At 41.9% G+C, this 26,876-nt stretch overlaps 1 protein-coding gene across 1 annotated transcript in view; it reads left to right on the forward strand.

The window, feature by feature from the left end:
* TMEM54 (transmembrane protein 54) overlaps positions 1 to 26,876 on the forward strand; it is a 55,517-nt gene that overhangs the window by 18,334 nt on the left and 10,307 nt on the right. The window contains exons 2-5 of the mRNA XM_073615341.1: positions 7,606 to 7,787; positions 21,692 to 21,751; positions 21,900 to 22,088; positions 26,260 to 26,388. Coding sequence (XP_073471442.1) covers positions 7,606 to 7,787; positions 21,692 to 21,751; positions 21,900 to 22,088; positions 26,260 to 26,388 — 560 coding nt within the window. The remainder of the gene's footprint in view (positions 1 to 7,605; positions 7,788 to 21,691; positions 21,752 to 21,899; positions 22,089 to 26,259; positions 26,389 to 26,876) is intronic.

Genomic DNA, 26,876 nt, shown 5'->3' on the forward strand with positions numbered 1-26,876 from the left:
AATAAAGCTAGGTCATCTCCTTTACCTCATGCTGTGACTGGACAGCAATTGAGCATTTGCAGTCCATCCCACTGGCATTCTGCTCTCTTCTCCTGTCAGCATGTTCCCTGTCAGCACACAAGTACTTTATATTACACATCGATTGACTCCTAGAACTGCCCTCCCTCTCTTAGCCTGCTGCTGCTGTTCAGAGGATTAGAAAATGGAGGATTAGAAAATGCTGACATAGTGGTATGTGTGGTGGGAAGTCACTTCAACATACTTCAATGGTCAATAGGTAGATGTCCTAAATCAATAGATCCCTGAAGGTTAGATTAATCCAAACCAACCACACAGCCTCCAGATACACTCTCACTGAATGAAATGTTCAGACAGACAGAATGATTCCCTGCATATCTTGTCAAAACAATGTAGTGTATCAGACAGATCTCCCAGAGTACATCACCATTTACTTTTAGTGGAAGCTGATTCAGCAGTGTTGTGTGGTCTAATTAATCCCAAAGCGAGACGCTATGTGGTATTTAAATATAAAATCACCTTCGGGTGTGGTGTAACTATGGCTATGACACATGAAGGAAATATTGAACAAATCAATCAATCAGAGCATATGATGTTCATTCTATGTGGGAGTATTTAAAGTGTATCCAAACGCAAAACATTTGCATTTAACCTTGTTTTTTGGAGTGGTGAGGGTTTAGAACCACCGTTGCTTTCTGTGACTCCTTCATATGTCCCGGTTTATGATCTCTTGCCTTTGAGTCAGGTCTCTGGGGGTCCGCCTTGGCTTGGCTTGGCAACCATGTCTGCTGTGTCTAGGGCCTTTTTTCCTCTTTTAATCAATTATATGATGACATTTGCCTAATTGTCCACATTTTTTTTTTCTTTTTTTTTCCTGTACGCTTCCTCCAGAGTGTCGCAGAAAACCTGTACAATCATGTCATTCCTCTAAAACAGGAAATACGTTTTTCACATGGAGGCATGGTGGGGATGGAGGGAGGCAGCACTAAGACCAGAGTGTGCATAACTCCATCCTTAGTGCATGTTCAGCTCCAGGGCTGCACAGCATCACTGGTTACTGGGAGGCTGTCAGCTACATAGCATCACTGATTGCTAGTACGTTGTCAGCTGTGTAGCCGACAGCATCCTAGCAACCAGTAATGTTGTGTAGTTGACAGCAACCTAGCAACCAGTGACAGAGTTGTTACTAATAACCAACGGTTTCTTTATTCACAAATTCTTTTTAACTTATCACGGGTACTCCCTTTGTGTATGGAATGACCTATACCTTCAGTACATCCATAGTCTTCAGCACTTACAAGTGCTTTTCCAGCAGCTGATGGAGGAGACCCTCTTGGGACAGCAGATATTCCTGGAAGGAAATGGCCAATTGGTCTAACAACTGTTGGTATTGATCAACGTGCAGAGAGGACATAGTGGCTTGCAAAGGAGCACAGATAGGTTTGACCACTGTTTGGGACTCCGCAATGCAATGCCTGGGTACCACATAGAGGTCCACTATGACAATGCAGTTTGGTAGGGGAATAGGGGTTGGTTCCCAGGTTAACTAGCTGGACCAGCACCCTACCCCAATGGACTTTGGACAGGATTTTGGCTGTTAACCATTCTCCTGAAACCTTGAGGATTCCACAAGATCCTATCATAACAGTAGCCCCTTGGAGCTTCCTGTGGGCTCCAATAGGTAATGACCAGATAACTTCTTGATGGGTGGCCGTCGGTAGCTTTTGCCTAAGCGGTGTATGGATGACACCCTCTCGTTTTGTCTGTCTACCTTCTCTGACGTAGGCCTTGATCACATTGAGCCATACGGATTGCAAGCCACACCCTCGTTTTTGCCCACGGAACTTCTTGACCTCCTGTCTTTCAGAAAATTCATGCTCAGGATAATGGGTACCAGGGAAACCACAGAACTGTGGTAACTGTGACCACGGCCATTGCTCCACCACTTGGTCAAACACCTTAACCATCACCCAGATGACACCTTCCACCACAATGGGCAAGTTGTTGGCTGTTTTCAGAGACAGCCATGACAGGTCCTGCTGGTCCCAGGTCCCAAACTGCTGCACATAGAAATCATACTCCATGATGGTAACTTCAAACCCAGTGTCTATAAGGCAAGAGACCAGCTGATCATTCACTAGGGCAGTGACCAGAGGACTCAGGGCAAACAAGGATTCTTGCCCTGTAGGACATTGATGTGAAGTTTACGGTGATCGTCCCTCCGTCCCAGGAACCTCTAGTTTAACAGTTGACGAGAGGTACCCTTATTCTCAGGGCAGCCACATCTCCCAGTCAGGTCCGCATATCGTTCTTGTGGCTTGGCTCAAGTCCCAGACGGCCGCCTGCCTGCATATTTAATGTGGAAGAGAAATTGCAACTCAAAGGCTCCAGACCTGTTGAAGACACCCGCCCTATACAATCTTGCAGGTGTTGGCTCTGCTCAAATTAGGAAGGAAGGGAAAATCCTGGACGGCCGCACACCGCTGAAGGCATCTTTATTGAAAGATTAAAATCCAAAAACAGTCATATCTGAAGCATAGAAAACAGGGAAAAACACCTAACGCGTTTCACATCACAAACAGATGCTTAGTCACACCAATCAATATACGCTTATTGGGATTAAGAAATTAGATTTTTTACTTTTTTATAGCAGAAAGTAAAAAATATTGTTTTTTTTTTCAAAATTGTTGGTCTTATTTTGTTTATAGCAAAAAGTAAAAAACACAGAGGTGATCAAATACCACCAAAAGAAAGCTCTATTTGTGGGGAAAAAAAATAATTTTCAAGGCAGGGTCTGGGGAGGGGCCAGGCTGAAGTGGGCCCCATCAGGTAGGCTGTTCGGGGCCCCATGATTTATATCAGCGGCCCTGGCCGGTAGTGCCCACACTGCCAGCATCTCCAGTCCTTAGAGAATTGGACCAACTCCTGCTTGACTGTAGTAATTTCCTGAGGCATGGATGCCATATTTTTGGTCAGCTCCTGTATGGCTGTTTGCAGGGTCATCAACGGCTTAAGGATTAAAGCCTCCTCTGTAAAGTATATTAGCTCGCTTTTCTTTGTCATTACAATAGTGGCTTTCTCATCCTCCTGTTCTTGGGCCACCACTTCCACCATCACATCACTGAAAGTGAGGGAGGGCTGAGACCTCACTCGTTCCTGCAGGGCCCGCCGGACAGGGCCAACGCTCACCCCTTCCATGAATTGGTCCCATAACAGCTTGACTGGAGCGCCTATATCACCCCTGTAGGGCTTTCTTCTTTCAACCGTTTCCATAACTTCTGGAGGGCGACAGCGATGTGAGAGGCTCCCCCTCTTGTTGTCTTAACTTATTCAGGGTCACATTTTTCCCCAAATAGGCCTTCTAGACAGGATTTGCTCTAAACTAAAGACGTACAGCACTCTTCCCACTCCATTAGTGAGATATTAGACCCTCAAATATAGGAATCAGAGCTAAAGCTGCTCCCAACTGTGCCAAAGGTGGCCCCTGCATCACCTTCCATGCTGACTGCCATGTGGAGTATATCCTGTTGTGGGTGGGGCTAGCTAGTTGTTACCCAATGTGGAATAACTGGACACAGAGGCCAAGACATTGGGCAGGTTGTATCAGAAGAAAGTTGTATTTCAACAAAGTTAAAAAAACAATTGATACTTGGTACAAGCAGCACGATCTCAAGCAGCCTAAATATCACGGTTCCTCCCAGTAGGATTGTTACAGCACAGTCTCTATGCGGTAGAAGATACAAGAGCAAGCCTACAATACCGGATAGGATATGATGAAGGTGGCTAAGAGACAGAGTGGCAGCAAGAGTGCCCGGGATGCAGAAGGTAGTTTCGATCACCGACCCAACGGGTTGGCAGAATAGGGTGTGAGGTCCCTGCTCCTCTTCCCCGCTGGAACCTTTCCCTGCTTTAGACACACTGTCCCTCACCAGCGGGTTCCTGTCACTAACCTAGCCACTTCGTAAATGCATGCCAACTGCAGTGGGACAGTGCTATTTATTAGGACAAAGTAAACAGAATATTGGCATGCATTAAAAAGGGGATTAACTCCAGAGATAAAACAATAATTCTCCCACTCTGCAAGACTCTGGTCTGGCCGCACCTGGAGTATGCTATCCAGTTCTGGGCACCGGTTCTCAGGAAGGATGTGCTGGAAATGGAGAGAGTCCAGAGAAGGGCAACAAAACTAATAAAGGGACTGGAGGACATTAGTTATGAGGAAAGATTACGAGCAAATAAATAGAAAGGGGGGATTGGGAAAATTGGGACTTTAAATGAGGTTAATATGGCTGGGTAAAACCATGTGCCTCCATCCGTGTCATCTGTAATAAAATATACACTAAAGCGGCCGAAGCAACAAAGTGTATCCAAAATTTTGTTCTTTTTTGTCACCATGAGCTTCATTTAAAGTCCCACCATTTTGGATTTACACTTTGTTGCTTCGGCCGCTTTAGTGTATATTTTATTAAAGATTACGAGCATTCAACTTGTTTTCTCTGGAAAGGAGACGCTTGAGAGGGGATATGATTTCAATGTACAAATACCGTACTGGTGACCCCACAATAGGGATAAAACTTTTCAGCGCGAGGGAATTTAATAAGACACGCAGCCATTCACTAAAATTAGAAGAAAAGAGGTTTAACCTTAAACTGCGTAGAGGGTTCTTTACTGTAAGAGCGGTAAGGGTGTGGAATTTCCTTCCACAGGCAGTGGTTTCAGCGGGGAGCATTGATAATTTCAAAAAACTATTAGATAAGCACCTCGACGACCACAGCATACAGGAATATACAATGTAATACTGACATAAAATCACACACATAGGTTGGACTTGATGTACTTGTGTCTTTTTTCAAACTCGCCTGTTATGTAACTAAAGATGGCCACGGAGGCCATTCAGCGCAGCAGCATCCAATCAGATGGCTGCTTCCCTGATGACACCTATGGAGGCCTCAGAGGAACCATAGCTCCACTTAGCCTCCCTTTCCTCTGCATAATAGCTGCCGAAACAGCACCACCTGTGCAGGAAGGCTAAACTACACCTGCCTACATACTTATTATTCATATTAAAGTATTCACAGCTTGTGTGCTATAATTTAATTTATACATCAGTTCTAGTACTGGTTATAGATTTTCTATCAGACAATATGATTTTGTCCTGTAAAGTAATTCTGGCATTTTTGATCTATACACAATTCTTTTTTATTAAGCTTTATATAGAACATATCATGGTTGTAGAGTAGCTGCTACTAAACTGGGTCTAAATACCACATTTTTAAGGCTTCATGCACACTAGGAGCAGAAAAAACGTCAAAGTTTTAAAAGACACAAATAGAAAGCATATTGTACAAAGTTTAGGTGAGTCTATGAGAGTTTAAGAATTTTAGTTTATAGGTGTTTTTTGCACTACACGCCCCTCTGCAAAAGTTTTACTCCCAAAATAACCAGAATGCATTTCACACTGCATTGCATTTTTACTAAAAAACGTTGAAACTTGACGTTCAGAAGAGATAAGAGGAGTTTAGGAGAGACTGACGTTTTTACAGCTCCTAATCTTCTCCAGAAAACACGATAGAGAAGGGTTTTTTTCTCCTGCCTCTGAACGTCCCTGACAGAAAACGCCTGTAGAAGTCATAATGTGCAAAGACACATAGAATACAATAGAAGTGCTTCTAGAGGTAGGAGAAAAAAACATCAAACACCTGTAGAATTGACGTTTTTTAAGTCCAGTGTGCATGGAGCCTCAAGGTGTGATATAAAAACTTGCCATATGCCATACTCCCACCTTTCCAAAATGGGAAAGGTGGACACCAATTGTAACTCAAAATGTTTAGGTCATACTTCCATCCTTTCAAATGGAAGTACAGATGGTGCCACAACTCCATGGTGAACAAAATATATCCTTTTGTGCAATTGTAGACACTTGTAGCTATCATCACCAGAAAAAAGTCATGTAGAGCTACCCTCGAAGGGGCTGCTGAGAATTTTGCGGGTTCTCCCTATGTATTACAGTGGCTGCCAGTCACACATGCAACAGTCTATTCACTACAGCTCCATTAAAAAGTCTAGGGGATGTATTTTTTAAGTTTTATTGCTGTAGAAATTTTAACCAGAGAGGGATAAGAGGGTATGGGATACTCCAAACATTTAAAGTCAATTGACTTAGGACACTCTTCTCTTTGAAAAAGGCAGCACAGTCTAGCTCTCACAGCTGGAAACTGTGAGATAATTCAGAATAAAGTCTCATAGCTGGGAACCGTGAGGTAACTCCAGGATGATTAAAGTTTGGGGCCATGAGGAATATCTCTCCGGTTATGCTAGCTTAGGGAGTAAATCAGGGTCTCTACTCACAAGCCCTAGAGCAGCCACCTCCTCAGACTTGATCACTTGGCAGAAATGATTTCAAAGGTACTTCAGGGGCAAGCAGCCCCATGAAGCTCACAGATCTATTCCTGGTAGGGAAAAGACAGTCTGCCCAGGGCTTCAGGCTATTTACCACCTCCCTGACCACCTTCTGGGCATACCCAGTGATTAAGAGTGTGGGCCTATCTATACATCCCCTCTAATAGAAGGACAATTGTATAGGACAAATGGACAGAGGGATTAAGTTTCAAAACTGGGGCTCAATTAGGCAGCTGGGAGCTATGATATGGATATCTGACTGACTCAGCGGTGTTTATTCACTGCATCTCAAAAAAATGGAATTATCTGTTTGGGCTCTACAGCAACCTAACGCACATTACTGCACCTATAGCATTAATGAGCATTTTGGTTGCGCTGCACAACGACAACAAATGCCCTGTGTTTTTTTTTTAATTTGTACAAAGCTAAAATAGGAAATAGTTACTTTTTGACACTTTGCAACTGCATCTTAAATGCACTGTAAACATGATACGTGCATTTACGCCATGCTTGTGATGCATTTGAATAGAAGTGAATGGACATCAAAAACTGCCAATCTGCAGACAGTGTTAATTTTGCTTGATGCGATGGAAAGCAATGGTAACGTGAACACCTCCATTTGCTCCCTATTTTAACAAATTTGAGTAGCACTGATAGGTGCTCAGGAAGCGGTAAAAATGTGACCCAGCTGCCTATCTTCAAGGCCTGTGTAAAGAAGAGCCCTTTGGAAAACATTATTACTACTGAAATACAAAAAAAAAAAACTTTCAACAGCTAAAAGGGGAGCTTAAGCTTACAATCATAATGTACTTTGGAAATATTAAGTTATGAAAAGCATTATACTTATAACTTTCTAACATAAGCCACTAAGTATTTTTAATAACTCCTCCTCTATTTTCTACTACATGTAAATATATTTAAAAAGACGGGTAGTAAATATACCACAAAAATGTGCCTAAATGTGTTTATCCATAAAATTCAGATGGGATAACTCAATTATTACATATCATTACCCTCCTAAATTATATCTGACCTGACAGTAGAAGAAAATCACATCTATATCTTTAGGCAATATGTGACAGAAATCAGAATTGAAAAGTATTGTTAAGAATTTTTTTTAAAGTTGTACTTCATTTTAATCTATATACTCTTATTTATGTGTTACTTTTGTTTTACCTTTCTTAACAGAAGCCCTGGATAGTTGCCAGTATGGAAAGATCCTGATGAAAGTTGGTCTTGCACTGATTGTGGTTGGACACCTGAATTTTATTGTGGGGGCTATTGTACATGGATTAGTGTTGAGACACGTTGGACGTAATTCTCTACAATATTCTGTGACCAACATCATCGCTGTGGCAACTGCGATTGTGGTAAGTGCACAAATTTATATGTATATATATTGGTATGCATGGTGTGATTATACCAACACTGATTGTACTACAGTGCCTTGAAAAAAGTATTCATACCCCTGGAAATTTTCAAAATTTTGTCATGTTACAACCAAAAACGTAAATCTATTTTATTGGGATTTTATGTGATAAACCAACACACAAAGTGGCACATAATTGTGAAGCGGCAGGAAAATGATACATGGTTTCCAAAATGTTTTACAAATATCTGAAATGTGTGGCATGCATTTGTATTCAGCCCCCTTTACTCTGATACCCCTAACTAAAATCTAGTGGAACCAATTGCCTTCAGAAGTCACCTAATTAGTAAATAGAGCCCACCTGTGTGTTATTTAATCTCAGTATAAACACAGCTGTTCTGTGAAGCCCTCAGAGGTTTGTTAGAGGAACCTTAGTGAACAAACAGCATCATTAGGGCCAAGAAACACAGCAGACAAGACAGAGATAAAGTTGTGGAGAAGTTTAAAGCAGGGTTAGGTTATAAAAAAAATATCCAAAGCTTTGAACATTTCATGAAGCACTGTTCAATCCATCATCTGAAAATGGAAAGAGTATGGCACAACTGCAAACTTACCAAGACATGGCCGTCCACCTAAACTGACAGACTGGGCAAGGAGAGCATTTATCAGAAAAGCAGCCAAAAGGGCCATGGTAACTCTGGAGGAGCTGCAGAGATCCACAGCTCAGGTGGGAGAATCTGTCCACAGGACAACTATTGGTCGTGCACTCCACAAATCTGTCCTTTATCGAAGAGTGGCAAGAAGAAAGCCATTGTTGAAAGAAAGCCAAAGAAGTCCTGTTTGCAGTTTGCGAGAAGCCATGTGGGGGACACAGCAAACATGTGGAAGAAGGTGCTCTGGTCTGATGAGACCAAAATTATTAGATTGATTGGTGCTGCCTGGTGTTCCCAGGTACTTAAAGTGGTTGTAAATGATCACCTTGTAAAACAATCCATTCAGTTTAAGATATAAAAAAAAGGCAAACCATTTGTGTATAGATTAAAAACATTATAAATACCTGTTTTCCCTTTTTTATAAGTGATCACATTCCCTCTGTTCCCTCTGTTCTCAGCTGCATAAGAGCTGGGGGGAGGAGAAGCAGATGGACAAGTTTGATCATTGGAGGAGAGCAGACTGGGTTCCCAGCATAGCTAGAGACCTGACCATGGTGTGCTCTCCTGCTTAGGGTGGTCAGTTTTTAGTAGGAAAGCAGAGGGACTTACAGGAACACCAGGGATTTTGCACAAAGGACGCAATACAAAGAGAACAGAATACTTTTCATACAAGTACATGGTACAGCAGGCACATATCAGGAATATGAAATGTTGGAGTTACAAATGCTTTAAAGCGTACCTAAACCCAAGAACAACCATTGGTAGTTTTGAAGCTTACCAGTCCTTAGATGTGGTGATTGCATTTGTTTTCTTTTTTTTCTTTAATTTAATCTGTCCGATGAGAGTGTGATAGAGCTGGACCAATAGTGAAGTGAGGCTTGGTTCTGATGGTTTTACAATAGAGTGCGTCTTCATTTAAAGGAGCTGATACATAGTTAAGCCATAGTGTAGGTGGACCTTGTTCTGATCCTAGGCTGCTACCTTTCTGATTGGGACAAAAAGAGCACTCAACAGATGATAAATTCAGTGGCAGGTTGTGGAGAGTGCCTAGTACAAAAGTTCATATCACTCAGAGGACTTTGTGAAATGTTTATTGGTTAAGAGCATCAAATATAGCTAACATGTTTCAGGATAAAGGCCCACCTCTTCCTCAGGGCATGATCGGTGGATGTTATTAGAATCACTCTGAGATGCAAAAGGAGACCTATGTTTGGATTTGATAAAGACTATCAGATCTTGATGGTACTATGTAGTGCCAGCAGTTCGTAGCACTCTTAACTAATACAGTTTAAAAAAAGACCTCTGATTGATATGAATGTTTGTTTGTACTAGATGCTTCTCAAAAGCCACATTTATTTTAACCTGGTAATTCAGCCTTTCATTTCCTGTCCTAGGGTAACAATGGTACAGAACAGTGTTGCCCCCTTAGGAAAGGGAGTGTGTTAGGACAACATAGGACCTCCCTCTTTTCTCCACGACTGGGGGACATGTTTTGTAGTCCACTGAAGTAGCAGAGAACAATGCTGGTTAATAGAGGCAGAGCATACATGAAGTTTTTAGCTCGTACAATTTCAAGATGGACGAACAGGTATTTTTTTTTTTGCACTTGTTGAACAGATATTAGAAAACATGTTCAATAGTACATTTAACAGACCAAAAAGGAGCAAATAAAAGCCCGGCCTTGGTGCCTGAATGGTCAGTAACTAACCTGTTGCTGTGCTGCATACAGGTTTGCTACCATCTCTGTGACCAGTCCGCTCTGCAGTCCACTCTCCAGCACACCTCCAGATCCACACTGGCTGTCCCACATGGCGGGGATGTGGATTGTGGCCCCACCCCTCAGCCGAATTCCCCAGGGGAGAGGTGGCCCGAGCAGCTGCCGCTGCAATCACCTCCGTGGCTGCACCATGGCTCTCATCCCAGCCAGCGCATGAGTACTCTCTCAGCGCTGCATCAACTGTCAGCAGGGATGGGTAGGAGGGGCGGACCGAGCCTCTCATGGACTCCCTACTGACCCCGGGCCCTCGGCCGGAGTACCCGAATGGTCAGTCCGCCCCAACTCCAAAAAACCTCATCCCTCTATATCATACCACTTCACTAATGTTTTAATGGGTAAAATGAGTTAAACAAAAGATAAATGGAAAAAGTATAGAAAGAGCAGGGTAGTGATAAAATGTTACATTGCCACTCATGTAGCCACAGGCATGTGTTGTTTAAAGCATGATAAGCACTCCTGGCATATAAGTACATTTTTACTATAGTAAGTACATGAAGCAAGCAAATTACATCATTCAGCTGTACAAAGCATCCACTCTAGAAGTAGGCATGAAATATCCTTATATCTGGATTGGGAATCAGAGTACATTGGGAGTAAACAAACTCTTTCTATATACTGATATACTGTGTATGTGTGTGTGTGTGTATGTGTGTGTGTGTATATATATATATATATATATATATATATATATATATATATATATATATATAATTTCTTTAGTTGCAGTGTGTGCTTTATACATACAACACAGATAAGAGGATACAAACACTCTTTTGATCTCACACACTTATGTAAAGATGTACAATGACAATTTTGAAAGAAATATCATATTGCAGTGCAAAAAGCACCAGGAAATAACCATCCCCGTCAAAGGCTAGTAACAATATGATTCCCCTACTACACCCTCATTTCTGTCCCTAAGCATCTCTGGTGCACAGTATTCTAGGGAAGTCTTCAGATTTTCTTACTCTAATGCCGCGTACACACGAGCGGATTTTCCGGCAGACTTGGTCCGGCGGACCGGACTCCGTCGGACAATTCGATCGTGTGGGGGCTCCAGCGGACTTTTTTTTTCCCCAAAAGTCAGACGGACCTAGAAATAAAACATGTTTCAAATCTTTCCGACGAACTTGAATCCGGTCGAAAAATCCGCTCGTCTGTATGCTAATCCGATGGGCTAAAACCGACGCTAGGGCAGCTATTGGCTACTGGCTATCAACTTCCTTATTTTAGTCCGGTCGTACGTCATCCGTTGGACTTTGGTGTGATTGTGTGTAGGCAAGTCCGTTCGTTAGGAAAGTCCGTCAGATAGACCGTTGGACCAGTCCGGTCGAAAAGTCCGCTCATGTGTATGCAGCATTACTGTTTTTACGCATCCATCTGCATACATCCCAATGTTCTGAAATGTTAAACTGGCATACCTTTTAGCTTACAATATTTAGGCAAAGGAAATGTCCCTGCCACAGACCCTTTTACAGAGACCATAAAACTCTAATATGCAGAACTTGACTGGCTAAAGTACACCAGTACTTTTTTGACCTTTTTTTTCTACCTTTTTATATTGGCTTTTTAAAATAGCAAATGCAGTAACATAGAGGTTTGATAAAACATGTAGTGTAGCATAACAAAAGTACATATTGTATGGAGATATACATATCAGACCAAAAAGGGGGACAACTGAGGCTGCCAGAGGGACAGGGGGCTTTGGCCTCAAAAGACATAAAGGGGTTGATTTACTAAAGGCAAAAAGGCTGTGCACTTTGCAAAGTGCAGTTGCCCTCTGCGAGTGCAGTTGCTCCAGAGCTTAGTAAATGAGGTAAAGCTTCACTTTTCAAAGAGTACCCAATCATGACCAAGGAAAATAAAGAAAATGCTTTTTTGCTTGCACATGATTGGATGATGGCAGTCAGCAGAGTTTCTGCTTATTTACTAAGCTCTGGAGCAACTGCACTTGCAGAGTGCAATTGCATCTTGCAAAGTGCACAGCCTTTTTTTGTTTTAGTAAATCAACCCCACAGTCTCTCTAAATGAGGGACAGTTGGGAGCTATGTCCATCAAGACTACTAACCCCAAAATACTTCTAGCTTGCCTAGAGTTCATCTAAGGCATACCACGTTTTTCAAAGGCATACCAAGTTGTGTGCCTGAACATATATCTTTTAATTGCTCTGCTGAAGATTCTGTTATAATAAAGTCAGTCCAAACATTGAAAAAATGCTCAATATGCTTGTCCTTCTGTTGACTTGTGTATTTAATTCATAGGCATTTAATGATATAGCAGAGTTCTAATATCAGATAAGGTATGGGAGACAGATTGTAATCATCTATTTAAGATGCACATTTTAATGTCTAATATACGTATGTGCTTCCATCCCATCAGATGAGAAGGTTGGTCTCCCTGAGATTTCTCTATATGATGTAATAGTCACATCTTAAGGGGGGAGGACCCTATATTTATTGATCACCTTGTTTAAATAATCAACAGCACTCTTCCAAAATGCTACTATGACCAAACATCGTCACTTAAGGTGGACCAGGTTAGGCGAAGATAGTTTGCACTTTGGGAAGTCAGTTATCCAACCCTGGAGTCAATTTCTAAGCTGCATATTAAAGGCTTCATAGGCCCTATGTTCAATTTTGAGCTGAATCTCTCTCCACTTCTTGTGAATTTTTGCATGTTTCATAGCAATACACCCATTTAAATGAAGGAATTATTCCCGCGCTAACAGGTATAAATTCTGATAACAATCTTAAGGACAAGCTGCATGCACCGAATACAGGTGCAAACCGAACCTTAAAGGGACATAAAAATATTAAATGGTGCTGCGCTAATCCTAGACACCCTTATCAAAAGACTTAGGGTGATAGTGAATAATTAAAAGGTGGTGTAAACAGCAAGGGAGTGTTGGCATCAATCATAAAAAATCGCACTCATAAATAAACATTAGCAGTGCTAAAAACAAATGGATGTGCAAAATAAAATCACTAAAAATTCACTCATCATAAATAGTGCCATTAAATAAATCATCAATCCATAACTGTAATCATGTGCAAAAATCAATAGTGTTAGCAATCATCACATCGTAACAAGGAATCTATGTGACTCAAATTGGGTAACAAGCAAAATAGCACATAAAGTGACAAGGTGCAAGGTGAAGAAAATGAAAAAATAAATAAATAAATAAATAAATAAATGTAAGCCAGTGCAATGTTCAGGAATTGTCCGGAACTATGGCAGGCGATATTAATAAATAATGTGACTTGGATAGTTTGACATGCACCAGATGTGACAGTAAAAAAAGTCCTTTTTAAATAATAGTGATAGCGTCCTAACATGCAACAGTCGCTCCGTGGTGTTTGACGTAAATCACACGGTGCTCAGCTTCGTGTAAACACACTCATGTAAGAGATGGCCCCTTACCTTAAGGCAATAGGGCAAGCGCATATAACCAGGGGTCTTTACAAGGGTCCTCCTTGGAGCAATGGAGCAAGCACATATGGCCAAGAATCTTTAAAGGGGGGTCCTCCTAGGATGCAGAGACCTATCCTCGCGGTCCTAATTACAGGGGGTGGTTCCCTCGGTAATACAGGGGGATAAAAAACACGGGGAGCCCCAATAGTGTAATACTATTAAAACAAGTACTTTATTAGGTAAAACAAGGGTACTCACATAAAAACCAACAGTAATGTTCCTATCTCCGACGAGCTCGTAACTCTATTGCAGTATGTAGAGCCTGTCCCGTCCTTACGCGTGACGTCACACCGCACCACCATTTATATTATGTTCACAGCATCCTTCAAGGGCTTGCCCAACATATATACCATTTTTGAATGTCAGGAGAGGTGGACAGGTTGTGTCCTGACTTTGGATAAATATAAATTCTTATAATGATTTCCTTTGCCGAGGGGGCAACGTTGTCTAGCTTAGTCTGTTAAGGAAAAGTTGCCAGCAGCATCCCCTGAAGGTAAGGGAGAAATGGGAGGCAGAAGTGGCACACCTGGACGGGGAACAGAGGGAGGAGATCTTTCAGGCGGTGAACCTTTGTTCACTTAATGTGTCCCAAAAACGTACTCAAATATATATATATATATATATATATATACATATTATTGAGAACGTACTATACCCCTCACCACTTAATGAATATGCAAACTGAACCTACTTGTACAAGATGCAAACGAGACCATGGGGACCTTATACACATGCTGTGGAGGTGTCCCAAGCTACATACGTATTGGGCGGAGTGGTGCGGACCGTCAACTCGGTCTTTAACGTGGCTCTTCCACAGGACCCGAGAGCATGTCTCTTGGGGGTTCTGGAGGAGTACGAGTGGGAAGGACACAGTAGAGAAGCTATACATAGAGTACTTTTTCAAGCTAAAAAACTAATCATGACCCACTGGAAGTCTGAGAGGCCCCCTACTATTAAAGAATGGACTGACAACATCAACACAACTCTGAGACTGGAAAAGTTGATATATCAACATAGAGGAAGTGTGCAAAAATTTGAGAAATTATGTGCACTTTGGTTAGATGTGTCGGGATTGGCCCCGTTGGAACTAGTGGCTGACAGGTTACTAGGAATCAAAGCTGGGTGAAGCACAGAATAAGAATGGCTATAACTGGGATACTGTGTTAATGATGTTACATTCGTGTTGTTGAATAATAACTGGAATGTGTAATATGCAGTTGTACCATATGGTATTGAAAACAATGTTTGTAATACTTTTCTGCAAATTCAATAAAATTTTGTTGGATTAAAAAAAAAAAAGGAAAAGTTTCCAGGTGTTCCAAAGGTGCAGTCAGAAAGTGTTGGGAAGGTAATCCAAAACGCAAAGTGAGAGATCTGAGGAAAGGTCATGAGATGTCTAGTATGAGTTTTACTGTCCAAATTTGATGCGCTTTTACAATATATAGAAGTGATAAAGGGCACTATGATTGAGAGCACCCCCAGTAGTCAAAATAGCTTTTTTAGTTTACTCCAAACTATAATGGTTTATCTAAGTAACATGTCTTTCATAATATAGTTAAGAAAATGACACATGGCGGTATGCATGGTCACTAGCAATGACCAGGGCATCATTAACTGTAGTGCGGTAATTGTTTAAAAATAGGTAGAGTATTGTTAATCCAGTCCCTCACATGTCAGGCTAAGCTTGCCAAATTGTACAGTTGGATATTTGGGAAAATTACTTATTTGCAGCATAAGGATTCTGAGTTTACCTAGAGAGATTTTGAGCTTTTTCCCTTTGCAAAAAAAGGTCTGAAAAGCCAGCTCAAGCCTCTGTGCATCCTTATGTTTCAGCAGGAAAGGCAGATGGGCATGGGCTATATTAAATAAATAAAACTGAACATTTTGATCTATTGGCACCTGTCCATGCTAGACTGTTCCCTTTCAATTTTGGCAATAGCAGGACCAAAGTTTTTATTACTGATATTTCCTGGGGAATAACAATGCCTAGATAAGTGATAGCGTCTGATTGTATCTTAAATCTACACTGAGACAACCCATCCCTGAACACGCCAGGCACCTCTTTGGAGAGAAACAATACCTCATTATTGTAATTTACATACAATCTTGAGGACACAAACAACATTTTTATGTGAAATTATGTTGGGTATGTCCATCTGAGGCTGAAAAAGGAAGAGAATAACATCATCCACAAAGAGCGCAGGTTTGGCCTCCTGGTTGCCCACCTTTCGGCTTCTAATAATCTCTATTGATTCAAAAGATCGAGAGTGGCTCCAGAGATGAACTATAGAGGGGATAGGGGGCAACCTTGTCTCTTCCCTTTTTACAGTGGGAAATAATCCAATAGAGTGTTGGAAATATAGATTTGAGGAGTATTGTAGAACATTAAGACCCCTTTCACACTGTGCCGTCAGCGGTAAAGCTGCGCTATTTTTAGCGCTGCTTTACCGTCGTTGTAGCGGCGCTATTCAGCCGCTAGCAGGGCAGTTTTAACCCTCCACTAGCGGCCGAAAAGGGGTTAAATCCGCCCGCAAAACGCCGCCGGAGCGGCGTTTTACCAGCAGTATCGCATCGCTGCCCCATTGATTTCAATGGGGAGTAGCGATGGAGGAGCGGTGGGTTCACCGCTCCAAAGAAGCTGCTGGCAGGACTTTTTCTGACGCTCTGCCAGCGCACCGCTCCAGTATCAAAGCCCTCGGGCTTTGACACTGGAGTGAATGGAGCAGCTGTTTTAGGGCGGTTTGCAGGCACTATTTTTAACACTATAGCGCCTGCAAAACGCTCCAGTGTGAAAGGGGTCTTACAGTAAGTTACTTGTGAAGCTTATATGCTTTAATACCTGTTTTAACCATGTCCAGGAGACATCATTACAAGCCTTTTCATCATCTAGTGTTTTAATGATATCTTAATATCTTATAATACAGGACTTCGTCAATGTGTGCCTTATATACTGCCTGGAGTTCAGCTTTTAAGTGTACCTGAACTCAAAAAGGGAAGATTAGCTATGTAATACAGGCAGTCCCTGGGTTACAAACAAGATAGGGTTTGTAGGTTTGTTCTTAAGTTGAATCTGTTTGTAAGTTGAAACAGGTACATTTTTCAAGTGTAGCTCCAGTCAAAAAAACTATTTTTAAGCTTTTTGGATAGCATAGGGAAGTGTTAACACCCCTGTAATGTTTGTTTTGCCGTCTGTGCCCCTGTTCAGAAGATTTCATCTCCCGTTCTGTCCCAATGACAGTTGGATTTTGAAAATTTTGGGTTGTTGTGGAAACAAGGATTGGTGATAAAGCATCAGTGGAGACACCTTTTTCCCATAATAACCCTTATTCTGTGTACACACGGGCGGACTTTTCAGCATCAAACGTCCGACGGTCTTTCCGACGGACTTGCCCATGCACGAACAGTCTAAAGTCCGTTGAAAGTCTGTTCATTTTGAACGTGATGGCGTATGACCGGACTAGAGAAGGAAGTCAAGCTTTTATCGGCCAGATTGACACCTTGCAAGCCCCGTCGTGGGAGCCAGCGCTGAGTTGGCTTGCTCATCGGGAAAGGAAAAATGTTTTTTCCTTTCCCAATGAGTGACAAGCATTGCTGACATTAAGGCAGGGTTCATACTGGTGCGGGGATCCGACTTGGATCCCCGTCAATACCAGGCACTGTGTTTGGCATGAATCTTGAGGGGGAATTCCACGCCAAATTTTAAATTAAAAAACCGGCATGGGTTCCCCTCTAAGAGCATACCAGGCCCTTAGGTCTGGTATGGATTTTAAGGGGAACCCCCTACACTGAAAATACAGCGTGGGGATCCCCCCAAAATCCATACCAGACCCTTATCCGAGCACGCAGCCCGGCCGGTCAGGAAAGGGGGTGGGGACGAGCGAGCGCCCCCCCCCTCCTGAACTGTACCAGGTCGCATGTCCTCAACATGGGGGGTGGGTGCTTTGGGGAAGGAGGGGGGCCCTGTGGCCCCCCCACCCCAAAGCACCTTGTCCCCATGTTGATGAGGACAAGGGCCTCTTCCCAACAACCCTGGCCGTTGGTTGTCTGGGGCAGGGGGCTAATCAGAATCCGGGAGCCCCCTTCAATAAGGGGGCCCCCCAGATCCCGGTCCCCTGCCCTATGTGAATGAGTATGGGGTACATCGTACCCCTACCCATTCACCTGGGGGAAAAAAGTGTCAATAAAAAAAACACACTAGACAGGTTTTTAAAGTAATTTATTAGGCAGCTCCGGGGGTCTCTTCCGACTCCACTGCTCTCTCCCGCTTCTTCTCCCACTCTCCGTTTTTTCTGCCGGGCTCCTCCGCTATCTTCTGCTCTTTTGCTAGCATTGGCCCGCTCTTCTCCGTCGTCTCCTTCCCTCTTCTCTTCTTCCAATGTTGACACGACGCTCTCTCCTGCTGTAATGGCGTGTGAGCGGAGTGCAACGACTTATATAGGCATGGGGCATGGTCACCGGGTGATGTCACCCAGTGACCCCACCCCTTATGACGTCACAGTCCCGGGGGCATGATGGGACTGTGACGTGTTGAGGGCATGGGGCCTGGTACGGTTCAGGAAAGGGATGCGCTCGCTCATCCCCACCCCCTTTCCTGACTGGCCAGGCTGCATGCTCGGATAAGGGTCTGTTATGGAGTTTGGGGGGACCCCCATGCCGTTTTTTCGGCGTAGGGGGTTCCCCTTAAAATCCAGACCTAAGGGACATTGTCGCTTCTGTCTTGCGCTTGCTGCAATAGGAAAATATGTTTTTCCTATTGCAGTGAGTGCGAGATGTACTGTACCCTGTCGCCGAGAACCAGCGTGATAGGATCTCGCTGGAAACATTCTCGCGGGCAGGTGCTGTAGCTGCCCTTGCGTCGTATTTTGTCTGTCGGACCAGCATACAGACGAACACTTTTCCCGATAGGAACTGGTTCCAGCGGAAAGATTTGAAACATGTTTCAAATCTAAAGTCCGTCTGATTTTCAACCGAAAAGGTCCGTCGGAAGTCCGAAGAAGCCCACACACGGTCGGATTGTCCGACGGATTCGTTCCGGCGGACAAGTTTGGTTGAAAAATACGCCCGTGTGTACATGGCATTATAAGAGTGAATTTCCCTTCCTGTTGTCTCCCTCCGTTTGTAAGTAGAAGTCGTTTGTAAGTCGGATGTTTGTAACTAGGGGGACCACCTGTAGGAAACATTAAGAAATGTTCGCTTGCCTAATAAGTAACCTGTATGTAACTTTTTGAATTGAATATCTCATGAAAAATAGCAGTGTACTCCCTAGTATGTGAGGGTGCCAAGACACTTTTGTAACTACTGTCTTATAGTGCCTTGAAAAAGTATTCATACCCCTTGAAATGTTCTACATTTTGTTATGTTACAACCAAAAACGTAAATGTATTTTATTGGGATTTTATCTGATAGACCAACACAGAGTGGCACATAATTATAAAGTGGAAGGAAAATGATAAATGGTTTTCAAATTTTTTTTACAAATAAATATATGGAAAGTGTGGCATACATTTGTATTCAGCCCCCTTTACTCTGATACCCCTAACTAAAATCTAGTGTAACAAACTGCCTTCAGAAGTCACCTAATTAGTAAATAGAGTCCACCTGCGTGTAACTGAATCTTAGTATAAATACAGCTGTTCTGTGATGCCCTCGGAGGTTTGTCAGAGAACCTTAGTGAACAAACAGCAACATGAAGGCCAAGGAACACACCAGGCAGGTCAGGGATAAAGTTGTGGAGAAGTTTAAAGCAGGGTTCAGTTATAAAAAAATATCCCAAGCTTTGCAAATCTCACAGAGCACTGTTCAATCTATCACCCAAAAATGGAAAAGAGTATGGAGTATGGCACAACTGCAAACCTACCAAGACATGGCCGTCAACCTAAACTGACAGGCCTGGGCAAGGAGAGTATTAATCAGAGAAGCAGCCAAGAGGCCTATGGTAACTCTGGTGAAGCTGCAGAGATCCACAGCTCAGGTGGAAGAATCTGTCCACATGACAACTATTAGTCGTGCACTCCACAAATCTGGCCTTTATGGAAGTGTGGCAAGAAGAAAGGTATTGTTGAAAGAAAGCCATAAGAAGTCCCGTTTGCAGTTTGCGAGAAGCCATGTGGGGGACACAGCAAACACGTAGAAGAAGGTGCTCTGGTCAGATGAGACCAAAATTGAAATTTTTAACATAAAAGTAAACTGCTATATGTGGCGGAAAACTAACACTGCACATCACCCTGAACACACCATCCCAACCATGAAACATGGTGGTGGCAGCATCCTGTTGTGGGGATGCTTTTCTTCAGCAGGGACAGGGAAGCTGGTCAGAGTTATTGGGAAGATGGATGGAGCCAAATACATGGCAATCTTAGAAGAAATCCTGTTAGAGTCTGCAAAAGACTTGAGACTGGGGTGGATGTTCACCTTCCAGCAGGACAATGACCCTAAACATACAGCCAGAGCTACAATGCAATGGTTTAGAACAAAGCATATTTATGTGTCTGAATAGCCCAGTTAAAGTCCAGACCTAAATCCAATTGAGAATCTGTGGCAAGACTTGAAAATTGCTGTTCAGACGCTCTCCATCCAATCTTACAGAGCTTGAGCTATTTTGCAAAGAAGATTTAGCAAAAATGTCACTCTCTAGATGTACAAAGTGGGTAGAGACATACCCAAAAAGTCTTGCAGCTGTCTTTGCAGCGAAAGGTGGTTCTACAAAGTATTGACTCAGGGGGGATGAATGCAAATGCAAGCCACACTTTCCATATATGTATTTGTAAAAAAATATGAAAACCATTTACCATTTTTCTTCCACTTCACAATTATGTGCCACTTTGTGTTGGTTTATCACATAAAATCCCAATAAAATACATTTACGTTTTTGGTTGCAATATGAAAAAATGTGGAAAATTTCAAGAGGTATGAATACTTTTTCAAGGCACTGTAGCTACAGCCTCCTGGCAAGGGATAGGTTGTGGCTGCTTTTTAAAGAAAACAAATTTGCACACCTTGTTTTGATGCATCTGGAATGTATTGAGCTGATTTAGGTCCCATTTCCACTTTGGTATTCTTTTTGCTCAGTGTGCAACACTCCGGGTGCCGGCGGGCATCGAGTCCAGGTTACCCGCCGCTGGGCTCCCACTGTGTGTGATCACAGCGGGAGCTGTCCGGCAGCAGCCGCGTGCGTGCCCCAGACCCGGAAACGTCAGATCACGTACTAGGCCCTGCCGCAGTATATCTATGATGGGCGGTCCACAAGTGGTTAAAGTAGCGTTCATGTGACTTTGCCAGTCTGAGTAGCCTTCCATCCAATGACAGCCTGTGGACATCATACAGAAGTGTGTCCAAGTGGTCATCAACTCTGAGAGTAACAGAAAATCAAAAATTTTGAGTGGTCACCAGACTACCAGGGATTTCCCTTACTTTGGAGAGATGCTCTTTATGGAACGTACACATTTCTCTACAAAGTCAATTCTTTCTCTGAGCACGAAGTGTGTGAGGTTAGTGACAGAAATGCCAACTCAACAATTCCAGCAGCTAGGCTACAAGCCCATGGGCATTTGAAGGCCTAAAAAATATGCCTAGCCTTTCCAGGGAGCCACAGGTGAAATATACAGCTGGCCAAAGAATTGAATCCTGTTGTGCATCGGTGTAAACATATGCATGTGCATATGCCGAAATTCTGCTTTTGGGGAATACACCACACTCGCATGCATGTGTTTACTCCAAAATCATCTGTTTACCCGAGGATGGGCACGTGCAGCCATCCACTTCGATGACCAGCTGTATGCACCACCTGTGACTCCCCAGGTGCTTAAAAACACTGGGATTTCATGCTAGGCCAGGTTTGTAAGCCTCAAGATATTTAGGTGCAAGAGGCTTTACTTTATATCTGGTTCTTCTGCCAAAAGACATCAGCTCTCTATATGTATACACAGTACATATAAAAGTCTTATTATTTTGTAAGAATTTTATACAAGTAATGTTTATCACAGTTTTTTCTCTTCTGTCCCTTAGAGTATATCCTGTGGAATAGTTGCTATTGTTCTTTCACGATACCTCAAAAAAACTACACTGGTAAGCAAGAACATTTGACCTTAGGATAATGTTGACAATGGATGAAATAGCTGCTGTTATGCTGCCTTTTTAATGCCACGCTAAATATTTATTCTAATTGTATATGTGTCTATGTATATTACTACTGATCTTGTGTTTTGTCTTACAGCGTTGGGCAACACTGCTTCTTAGTATAATTAATGTGGTGCTGTCTACTGCCTGCACCGTAGGCATTGCTGTGTCGGTAATTATGACTGTGGCTAATCAAGGTCGCACACTGCTGTCTACATGTACATTCACCAACCTGCAACTTATCCAGATTTCCTATGAATGTCCTTTCGATCCCACAAGAATCTATGTAAGCTATAAGCTATGGTCTGCTTAAAAGAATTACATTTTTAATGCATTGCAGTAAATTAAAATTAATTAAACATAACTCTACTTGCATACTTTAGTCTAAATAAGTTTTCAAATTTTTTTTTTTTTTTATACATACAGGGTGTCGCTATGTTATTGCATTGCTTGTGCAAAGCATGCTGGGTTTCCAAAGCATAACAACTAAGGGCCCTTTCACACTGACCAGTTTTTGATCAGTTTTTCAGTTCAAAAAAAGCAAAATAAAAATATATGAAAAATGCATCCCTTTAAATCCAATGGAACCCCTCACACCAGTCAGTTTTTAGTAGTCCTGCTTGCTGCATCTTTGTTGTGCTTTTCAAAAATGCACCAAAAACGCAGCTCTCCATTAAAATGAATACAAAACGCGTCACCACTGTTTTTGGTGCATTTTTTTGGGTCACGTGGCCATGTTTCATAGGTGCATACCGAGTGTCAGGCAACCAAAAAAACCACACCAGAAACGCATTAAAAAGCCGCATTAAACCTCTCTCTCTTCCTTTCTTATTCTTTGTTCTTCCTTTCTCTTACCAGATGATACTTGTTATTGGGGATTGTCACCCCTTAGAGGACAGCTTGGCAATGATAGCAATGTTTGCTTTGACTTTCCTACTGGCCCTCCTTAGTTTTGGCTAGTCCTTTGCTGATTTAACATTATACATTGCCTATTTGTACTTGTTCTTACATGTGACTGTTTATCTCCGCCCCTGTGTGGACAAACCGTGAGCTTGTTATGTTTACTCTGAAAATACAAAAAATATATTGAAACAAAAAAACTGCATCAAAAAGAGCAGTGTGAAAGCTACCTTACTTCAAGGCATTTAGTCAGATAACAGACTTCATATGTAAGCAGCAGACACAAAATATGACATGATTTTATCCATCATGTCTCAATTTAATACAGTATATTTTTATATATATATATATATATATATATATATATACTGTATTAAGTTGAGACATGATGGATAAAATCATGTCATATTTTGTGTATACACACTGTATATACAGTACTGTGCAAAAGTTTTAGGCAGGTGTGAAGAAATGCTGTAAAGTAAGAATGCTTTCAAAAATATATATTTCAGTTGTTTATTTTTTTATCATTTACAAAATGCAAAGGGAGCGAACTGAAGAAAAATCTAAATCAATATTTGGTGCGACTACCCTCCGGCTTCAAACCAGCATCAATTCTTACACTTCCACGCTTTGTACACTTACACAAATTCAAATATTGTAGGAATAGAGTCAGGTGTATGATTAACCAATTATACCAAGCAGATGTTAATGATCAATTTCATATGTAGGTTAAAGTACAGTCATCACCTGAAACAGAAAGAGCTGTGTAGGAAGCTTAAAACTGGGTGAGGAACAGCCAAACTCTGCTACTAAGGTGAGGTTGTGGAAGACAGTTTTATGTCACAGGTCATACACCATGACAAGACTGAGCACAGCTAAAAGACACAACAGGTAGTTATACTGCATCAACAAGGTCTCTCCCAGGCAAAGATTTCAAAGCAGACTGGGGCTTTAACATGTGCTGTTCAAGCTCTTTTGAAGAAGCACAAAGAAACGGCCAACGTTGAGGACCGTAGACGCAGTGGTCGGCCAAGGAGACTTAACGTAGCAGATGAAAGACACAACATGCTTACTTCCCTTCAACACTGGAACATGTCCAGCAGTGCCATCAGCTCAAAATTGGCAGAAACTAGTGGGACCCAGATACACCCATCTACTGTCCAGAGAAGGCTGGCCAGAAGAGGTCTTCATGGAAGAATCCATACCTTTGACATGGAAACAAGGCTAAGCGATTTAACTATGGAAGAAAACAGCATAGGAACTGGGGTTCAGAAAACATAGGAACTGGACTAATGAGCTCCTTCAAAACTGTGTGCAAGTGTACCTAGAAGAATTGATGCTGTTTTGAAGGCAAAGGGGTGTCAAACCAAATATTGATTAGATTTGGATTTCTCTTCTGTTCATTTACTTTCCATTTGGTTAATTGATAAAAAATAAACTATTAAAACTTCTATTTCTGAAAGCATTCTTAATTTACAGCATTTTCTTCATACCTGCCTAAAACTTTTGCACAGTAGTGTGTATAGATGTATATCTTTTGTCAGGGGTTAGCTCAAGGTGGGGATCACCTTCCCTGGGAAAAAGGTAGTCCACACGGCAGGTTTTCTTTAAGTCTGACTTGTAGCCAGGTTTATTTTTATAGGTTGCATAAAAATAACAAACAAAAACAGAAAATAAATCCTTGCCATCCAGGCTCTAACTGAACATTTGCAGGTTCCTAACTCACATGTGTAGGGCTTCTCCCAGTCACTCACAAAACAACGATTGTGCAAACCTTTTCTCTTACAAAGCAGAGTTCCCACAAGCAGCTCTCTCAGGTATTTGGCTTCCTGAGTCCCAGGCCAAGAGCAATTCTTTGCTCCAGTCTTGCTTCATTTATACTACCTGTTGGTGGACACAAGTGGACCTTAAAATCTGGTCCGGAACCAACCCTGCTAAGGTGGCTGGTAAAACCCGGACCGGATTCCATCTTAGTTTCCTGCAAATAAATGCATAACGTCCGTCAATTACCTCGTGTTTTATAACGTCACTATATATATATATATATATATATATATATATATATATATTTTTATTTATTTGTATACACATACACACACACACGCGCACACACTGAACTACTGCCTTTAGATTACATTGTCATGCAGATCTTGTGGCAGAATCCACTCTTGAAAGCCTGTAAGTGATCTCTGCTGAAAATGCTGTTCTGGTGCTCCTGTCCCTCGCCTAAGATTAGGGTTCGCATTGCAATCCTTACGCTAGATCTCAGATGTGGTGGTATGCTTAGCTCCACTCCTTGGGTCCCATGAGGTGAGCAGGATATTTAGACCTCTAAGTTTTAGAGGTTTTAAAGCCTAACTCCATGTTCACTGTGCCTTTTTGTTTGGGCCAAGCGTATCAACTACATACAGCACGGCGGTCTGGCAGCGAGATGGAGACTTCCTGTTCCACTCCTGGGACAAAACTCAAATTGGGCTGAGCGCTACTCAATCTTTCACAGGAAGCTTTGTATTCTATGAAACAATTCAAAGCTTTCTCTGATTGACTGAGTAAAAGATTATGACATCTAACCACCTCTCTGCCTCAGCCAGTCAGAGGAAGCTTTGTATTCATTCACAGAATACAAAGCTTCCTGTGAATGGCTGAGCAGGAACAGGAAGGGAAGTCTCTGTCCCGCTGCCAGAACACAGCATGATTGGACATAGCAGATGCTACATAGATATACAGTGTTCCCAGCAAGTGCTCCTGTTAGTGAAGGAAATAGTTCACCTGGGCTAACTTGGCTCAAACTAAATATTATTTAAGGGCACAGTAAACATGGAGTTAGGCTTTAAGTTCACACTTGTTCTTTCTCTCACTTGTTCAATCTGCAGCGATACTGCTGCCTCATCAATGCCTGTTTGTTTTTTTTTCTTTTTTTTTTTTTTTTTGCCAAAAGACAATTTTTAATGAGAAAAATTTGCCACACATCTTTGAAAATCTTGAAATCTTTGAAAACACTTTTTAATTATTGTTTTGTATAGAGTTAGATCCTCTGTTGTGTTTTCTTTGCTGTCTGTTTACCCAATGGGGAAATTCACCCGCTCTCCTTGTCCTGGTGAAAGCTGTCAAAAAATTTGGTTATTAGAAGTGGAATAGAGGTAAAATATTCTAAAAGGGATATATCTTTCAGATGACAGCTGTCTATGAGAGAATTAATTTTACTTTAGGGGGATCACTCTCACTTGTTATGGTGTCTTGAGACAGAAAAAGAAGTAAAATCTCAGTCAGGCACAGGCAGCAGAAAAACACCTTACATGGGTTTTAACCATTCTCTACCTTATTTTTATCCTTAGATACACTTTAAGGGCTAGTGTCATTACCCTTAACTTGGTGTCAATTTTGAATTATGTAATAGTTGCTGTGGGGGTAAAGCACATTGTACAATAAAATCATACTGTTAATTTATAGGCTGTTCTTATAACTGTACATCCTCCTGAGCAGATAAATAATTGTACGCAACTATCTGGCTTATCATCCATAGTATAATAAATTGTTTGACCTCTTTCACTTTGCAGAGTACAACGCTGTGCCTTTGGGTGATGGCTATTATACTTGATAGCATTGAAATTGTTTTCAGTGCACGCTGTTATGTGACAGTACTCAGACTGATGGATGTTCACATGTGCACCAAGAAGAAAAAGAAAGTAAGTGCACATCATATAATTCATGGGTAAATCATATGGATTCGGTGGATCACTTATCAATGGCATGGATGGCTCTTCAAGACTGTATATGTATATAGCATTTTAGGAGGGTGGAACTGTATACTGTATGCAAGGAGTGACATGTTATATGAGTATACAGAACCGTTAAGCCACCTGCATCAGATCATCCCCTGCAGCAATTACCTTTTGTACCACCTCCACACCCCTTTAGATTGTAAGCTCCATGAGCAGGGTCCTCCTATTCTGTGTTAAACTGTATTGTAATTGTACTGTCTCCCTTTATATTGTAAAGCACAGTGTAAACTGTTGGAGCTAAATAAATCCTGAAGAATAATAATGGAAGGCCATCTAATCTGGAATCAGTCAGAAACAAGCATAAGCAAGGAACTAGGAAGGCAAGAGAGGTAGACTGGAAGCTTTCCAGGGCAGAACTTCTCATTCCAGCCTTGTAAGTTGTGTGTGTGTAT

Source organism: Aquarana catesbeiana, linkage group LG02, assembly GCF_042186555.1.
Source record: "Aquarana catesbeiana isolate 2022-GZ linkage group LG02, ASM4218655v1, whole genome shotgun sequence".
NCBI lineage: Eukaryota > Metazoa > Chordata > Amphibia > Anura > Ranidae > Aquarana > Aquarana catesbeiana.